The 7,119-nt window shown below is 57.0% G+C and overlaps 1 protein-coding gene and 1 pseudogene across 1 annotated transcript; one reads left to right on the top strand and one right to left on the bottom strand.

The window, feature by feature from the left end:
- Positions 1–45: 45 nt before the first annotated feature.
- ACA1_021690 (Vesicle docking family protein) lies at positions 46–3,047 on the bottom strand (the record flags this gene model as incomplete). The annotated part of the gene is made up of 15 exons (XM_004335097.1): positions 46–121; positions 195–331; positions 443–521; positions 605–697; positions 787–917; positions 1,029–1,130; positions 1,226–1,309; positions 1,391–1,495; positions 1,598–1,660; positions 1,760–1,840; positions 1,939–2,045; positions 2,138–2,216; positions 2,306–2,479; positions 2,615–2,722; positions 2,874–3,047. Coding segments are annotated over 15 exons (1,593 nt in total), but the record flags the coding sequence as incomplete, so codon positions are not given.
- A 465-nt stretch (positions 3,048–3,512) lies between these two features.
- On the top strand, positions 3,513–6,990 carry ACA1_021700 (annotated as a pseudogene).
- Positions 6,991–7,119: the final 129 nt, after the last annotated feature.

Raw genomic sequence — 7,119 nt, forward strand, 5'->3', positions numbered from 1 at the left:
TCGCAGGTATGTGCGCTGCGTGCACACGCGTATGGAGGAACGTACAAAGGGGAGGTGCTTGGCGTTCTGGAAGAAAGCCTTGACCGCTGGCGAGTAGTCGTGCACCCACATACAGAGCAGCCTACACATGCGGCGTACGCGAAGATGAGCAAACCATCGATGCAGAGAGGGGAAGGGTAGTAGTGGAGGGCTACCGCAGCAGGGCGACGAGGACGAGAGTATCGCCCTTGGGTGAGGTGTAGACATCGATGATGGCGTGACCAATCTTGGCCAGGAGGGACACAATCGGCTGGTCGGACCGAGGGATCTCCAGCGGGATGTCCAACATCAACTGCGCGTCACAGAGAGAGGGGGGGAGAGAAAGAAAGAAAGAACGAAGCTTTCTTCAGCACATCCACACACATACACCCAGCGGGAGGAGAGTGAGTGTGAGTGTGGTCACCTTCTTGCAGGTGGGGCTGTCGGCCACGATGTAGGAGAGCACACAGCCGGCGAACCACCCGCTGAACCCGTCTCCGTTGCTAGCGCGACGAACCGATCACACGACAAAAAGGTTAGAAATAAAAAAAAGGCGGGTTGGAATACGCTGAGTGAGGGGACGTACAGGGCACCCTCGACGATGAGTCCGTGGAGAAGACGACGGCCAATGGAAAACGACTCAACGCTGTCTTCGTCTCCATCGGCGATCGGGCTGGGCCTGTTGTTGTGGGGGCGATATAAATAAATAATATATATTAAAAACAAAATGTGAGATAAGTGAGAAAAAAAGGGCAGGAGGAAGTAGACCTGAGGGTGGAGGCCAGGGCGATTTGGCCCTCTTCGTTTTCGTGGAGGTACGACTTGAAGGCGTAGAGCGAACCCAGTCGCTCCGACACGTCCCTCGAGTTCAACAAAATCACCAGGAGCCTGTGCAGGGCCTATACCCACACAATAAAAACAATAATAATAATAATAATAATACGCATTAGGCGTCAGTCAGTGGGCGAAGGAGCGCACGCGCCCGCAAGAGAGAGAGAGAGAGATGGTACCGGCTGCTTCTGTCCTCCGTCCTCGGTTTCCACCACCTTGGACATGAAGGCGTTGCGGTTGTCGCTGCTGTCCTTCATCACGTTCCCGAGCGTGCGCAGAGCCTAGGCCGCAGTAGTGCCGACAAACGTTGAGACGAGTGCACACGACCTATGGCGTACACCAATAAATAAATAAAAAAAGGTGCGAGCAAACGTACGCGTGAGCGGACGGCGGGGGAGTTGATGCGGGACAAGGCGAGGTGCATGACCAGGTCCAGCAGCCCGTGCTTCCTGATAGCAGTCTTCAGAATGACACGACACGCGTGAGCCATTGCCGGTGAAGCAGACACGAGCAGCAAAACGGGGAAGGGCGCGCGCTTTACCTGGTTGGTCGAAGTGTTGGGGTTGTGCGCAGAGACGAGCAGAGAGATGGTGTCAAGCGCGAGGAGCAGGATGGCCGCCCGCTCTTCGGTGAGGAACCATTGGTCCTAGTGTTCGCGATCAAAAAATAAATCAATAAATAAAAATCAAGGGTTTCGAATACTGAGTCCTAAAGCGCTGCCATTGCTGGAAAGACGACAAAACGGTACCGTCTGGCCCAGACGCAGCAGCGGAGGCAGACGCTGGATGCAGGACGTTTCTCTGAAATAATTCTGAACACGACACACGACACACACACACCACACATACACACACGTCCCAATGCTGTTAGCTGCGTTAGGTGAGCAGTTTCATAGACAGCAGAGACAAACCTGATTGGAAACGTTGCCGGCGATCAGGGCGTTCATCAGATTCAAGGCGTCCTGCACCACGATACCACCCTCGGCAGCACCCTGTCAAGGCATGAAGCGCAGACGCATGCGCGATGTGTTAGACGATGAAGGTCATCATCACCATCATCACAGTTGGGAGGCACGGGAAGACGCCGCACCTCGGCGTCAATCACGAAGAACAGCTTCTCGAAAGCACCCTCAAACGCGACAATCTTCTGGATCTCCTGGTTGGAGTGCGCCAAGTGTGTCAAGAGCAGCAGGCCCTCTGCATACGTGTATCACAGCCGATTAATATCCGCATTTTTGATACATTAAATCATTTGAACAAAAAAAGGGGTGGAGCGAGCAGACACGAACCATTGCGTACGCTCTCACGATGGTCCACCAGCAGGTCCATCAGACGAGACACGCCCATCTGAGCGCGGAGAATGTACTCCTGAAGTAACAACACCAAAGCAAAGCGCATGAGGCGATTGCGGTACTACCAGAGTTGCGCGCGCGCGGTGGAGCGGTGGGTCGTCGGACCTGCAGGGTGGAAGCCTTCTGCTGGATGAGGGTGGTGAGGAGCTGGGCGGTATTGAGGCGCACGTAGGACTCCTTCTCTTCGAGGAGCGCCAACAGGACACCCACGTATCCTTCCTCCTCTACAAACTGGCCCGCGTTGTAGAGCTCCACATAACCGGCGGCTCCTTCATTCTCCTGCAGGACAGTAGGAGGCAAAGGGAAGGCGTGCGAAGTTGAGTAAACGATGATGCACCAGTAAACATCAACAAGCCAATGAACTACGGAGCGCAAGACGAAATGGTGGTGTGGAGGTAAAACCTCGGGAGGAACGGGCTTGCAGATGAGGTAGAGCGTCTCGAGGGCATCGCACACGGCGTCGAGGTTGCTGCGCTCCAGCTTGAGCACGTCCACCAACTCGGGAATGGCCTTGCCCAACTCCTGTGACCGTGACGCCCAACCAAAGCCGCCACACCACCGCACTGTGAGCGCGCTAGAACAGCGTGGGGAAGGGAAATGGCTCGTTGAATGAATGAGAGATTGAGTGCAGAGTTTGAATGGTGATTTCAATTCGAATTCTTTGAAAGGGTACCTCGTGGGTTGCGCGCGAGTGCGCGTGGGTTCGAAGAGTCTTCACTACACGACACCGCTCATCTGGGGTGGTCGCAGCGCGCAGACGAGCGGTAAGCTGCTGTACGCCCGCCAAGAGGGAGGCATCAGGGAGCGGCGCAAGTATTCCGCTCATTCGACCCAGCCATGACGTCATCTTCCTCGATCACTCAGTCGTTCAAGAAGGAGAGGGGGAGGAACGAAATGCTGGTCCCAATCTTGTGGTTCAAAAGGAAGGCAAGAATCAACAAGGAAAAACATTTTCTTCCGTGACGTCACGCCACGCCAGCCCTTTCTTTTTCCCGCTGAGGGAAATTTCGAGTGTATGGTCGCACGGAATGTGAAAAAGGCTGGAAGGGAGCAAGGAGGGGAAAAGAAGAGGCCGAAAGATTGAAGTATTGGACATCTCGTGTAGGCCAGCTTGGAAAAAATTAGAAAAAAGTTAGAAAAAGAGAGATCGGGTTAGGCTCGCCTCTGGGCCTGACATCTTCTACAGCTTTCCTCCATCCAACCGCCAGCTCGGCCAAGACTTCTTCATCTTCGATTGGACCCCCTCCTTCTGTCTTCTCTCGAGAAGATAGAAATTTGTCGTTAATTGGTGCAACTGCTCGAACCTCTCGAAATGGACACCCAGACTCTGCAAGATGACCTGCTGGAGCTTATCATCCTCCTGCAAGGCCTCAACCCCCAACATCTGGCCACCGTGGCCCAATTCCTGCGGCATCGGCCCGAGGATCTGCTGCTTGGCCAATTAGGCGAATTGCTGCGCGACGCGACGTCTGCCCAAGTGGATCGACTCGTCACCCTCACCTCCTCAACGAATGCTCAGCCTCCTCCCGGCGTGGCCAAGGCCAGCCAGGCGAAGGCTGAAGATGGAGAAGATGGAGACATTCAGCATCCCCACGGCGGCGACGGTGACTCCACCTCGTCTCAGGACAACGAGGCCATCGACAAGCTGCCCAAGGAAATGGTGGCGTCGTTCGGCCTGCTGGTACAGGTGTACCAGCTCTACCAGCTCCTCAATCGGCTCTCCATCCTGCAGCTCATGAAGATCTTCGAATTCGTGCCTCCGGGTCCGCAAGTGCAGCAGCTCCAGCTCCTCCAGCAACTCCAGCAGCTGCTGGGGCAGCTCCTGCCCGAGACCCTCGCCTCCCTGCACCAGGAGCTCGCCTCGGCCGACGCCGGCCGGGAGCAGACCGTGCTGTCCCAGCTCCTCCAGCTGCGCAAGGAGCACTTCCACCTCTACCAGCCCCTGCGCATGCTCCTCCAGCTCGATCTCGACGACCTCCTCGCGCTCCAGGATGCGCTGCCGCGTCTGCAGCCGGTGCAGATGCTGCAGCTGCTCGCCCTCCTCCAACTCCAACCGTTCGATGTGCTGGAGCTCAAGCGCATCCTCCACGAGTCGCGCCTGACCTCGAACCACGACTCGCTCGTTGAAGACCTCGGCAGCCTGCTGCCGCCGCCCACTTCGGCGACCGCCGGCCCCACGGGTACAGCGGCAGCCGCCGGGCTCCCGGCGCTGCCGCAGGCACAACAGCCGCAGCCCCTTGGGCTGGGCGGCGTGGGTCTGGCGGTGGCCGGCGCCCCGCCGACTCCGCACGCTACCCCTGCCCCGCCCGTCCCTCACGCCCCGAGGTAACTGCTCCTCGACTCGCCCGTTGTGTTGTGTGTGTCGTGTGTGTGTTGTGGCCTCTTCACTTCTCTCCCTCGACCCTATCGATTCACCACTCTCAGCTTTCTCGCACAACCCCACTGCTTGCTCTCTCCACGTGATGTGTTTCTTGTTCTCGTGAGCTATTGCGGTCGTAGCGTGCCGATGGATTGATTCGCTCACGTGCCTTGTATGCTGACTCCTCACTCCAACCTTCGTGTGCACCCTCCCAGGGCAAGACCGCTGCTCCGCATCGTGGAACAGCCACCCGAGAAATCCGTGTACAAGCGCAACCTCAAGCCCAACCCGACGCTCCAACTGGTAGAGGAAGAACTCGGCATGGAGTCCAACCTCTACATCGCGCCCGTGCTCATACGCTGCGATACTCTCGAGGAAAAGAACAAGCTTCTGACCGGCAACAAACCCGTCAAGGTCTGCGCTCGCGCACATCCGCTCCATCACGACTCAAATTGTCATTTCTATTCTGACACGTAAACTCACGTTCGTTTGGTGATGTGGGCCACAGGTCGCGCCAGGGCGTGTTGTCTCATTCCGAAGGCTCAAGATTATGGCGACCTCGCACCAGCAAGGTGAATCGCTCTTTGCGATTAGATTCGAGCTTAGAAGGTATGATGGCAACGTTGCTTCTCTCTTTCGCTCTCGTGATGTGTACATATTTGTTGACATTCTTTGCAAACCACTCCAGATATCATGGTAACGAGTACGAGATATTGGACTATGTACAATCCAACCCAGTTTGTGTACTATCCCATTCGACTCAGCTGCGCCCGGTGTCGTCCATGACCCCCTCGGTCACCGAGGTACCCGCTCACTTTTCCCCCTTTTTCTGAGGTGCGACCGCCCAAGAGTTCACCAACGACTTACGGCGTTGCATGGTACACAGGTGATCCCTTACAGTGGAACCATTGCTGGTGGCACTCGCGTGGCGGTATTGGGTACCAACTTCGTCGATAGTCCCTCAGCTCGCGTACGCTTTGACAACATCGATGTTATGCCGGTCTTCCACGGCCCTCGTACCCTCATCTGCACCACTCCGCCTCACCATTCGGGTACGTACAAAGCCAGGCTTATCGTCTTAACGTCAAGACACCGGCTTTCGACTGACGTGTAAGCACCTTTGGTATATCACGTGTGCTACGCAGGAATCGTGTCGGTTCGCGTATCCAATGACTCCAAGCTGTGGTCGCCGACCGCGGCGTCCTTCACCTACGAGGAGAGGAGCTCTACGTCTACTCAGACCTCATCCACCTCTTCCAGGCCCAACTTCGACTTTGGGCTGGACGACAGTATTGTTCCTCCTCCTCCGCACCACAACCATATCTCCTACGTACCAATACCAATTTTTCTTCGCTCCCTCCCCCCTCACACACAGGCGACATCGCGCAAGCGGCGTGGCAAGGCAGCCCCGACCTCCTTCGCTCTTCAGTGGACTCCTCTGGAGGTGAGGCAGTTAATGCTCCCGATGCCCGCGGCTTTACCGCCCTCCATATTGCTGCTGCTGGTGTACGTTACCCTGCGCTCATTTCAGAACTTTACCCTCACTTTCTTTCCCTTTTTCTACCCCTCCATGGCTTCTTATTCAATTCACACCACAAACGTATAGGGCGACTGCTGGGCGGTGGAACTGCTGCTGGCCAGCCGAGCGGATGTGAGCAAGCGCGACTTGCGCGGCAACGCCGCGCTTCACTGGGCTGCCGGGTTCGGCCACCAGCAGGTGGTGGAGCTCCTCCTCCGCGCTGGGGCCGACCCCAACGCAGCCAACCAACTGCTTGAGACTCCGCTGCACTGGTACGACACGCGAACCCGCACGCTGCGATTTGTGTGGTTAACATTTTGATGATTTGATTTATTTTAGGGCTTCTGCCGCCGGCAAGGCCGACGTCTGCAGCCAGCTTCTCCTGAGTGGTGCTTATTGTTTCGCCTCGGCCATCGAAGGCGACACCCCCCTCCATCGCGCCGTTGTGGTCGATCACAGACCCACCATATTGACCCTTCTCCAGGTACTGGCTTGCTACCCCCCCCTTCCAACCCGGTAGTCAATGGCCACTGACATCTCTGCACTTTGCTTTCGTCTACTCTAGCATGGCGCTCCAGCGGACCTCCAGGACGACGAAGGCGATACCCCGCTCCACTATGCCCTCCGGGAGGGCAGCGCATCAGCGATTGCTGTGCTCTTGGCGCATGGCGCCGACCCCTCTCTGCCCAACTGCGACCTCGAAGCTCCTCTTCATTACGCTTCATTGGTACGCAGCAGTTGCTTTACGATGCCTCCAGTATGGCCTTGCCTCTGATATCTTGCCATGGTTGCAGGTCGACGTGGACATTGTCCGTAGTCTGTTGAAGGCCGGAGCCCAGCTCTGTGCTTCGGATGCCACGGAAGCCACGGCGCTTCACTGGGCAGCTGAAGTCGGCGCGGGTTCCGTGCTGACTGCGCTGCTCGAGGCCGGAGCCAAGACGGAGGCCAGAGACATCTTCGGCCACATGGCCCTCGCCTACGCCCTCGACTGCGGTGCGGAGGAAGTGGTGTCGCCACTCCTCTACTCCGCCGCGAGCGACA

This window comes from Acanthamoeba castellanii (genome assembly GCF_000313135.1).
Source record: "Acanthamoeba castellanii str. Neff unplaced genomic scaffold scf7180000084219, whole genome shotgun sequence".
Taxonomy (NCBI): domain Eukaryota; phylum Discosea; order Longamoebia; family Acanthamoebidae; genus Acanthamoeba; species Acanthamoeba castellanii.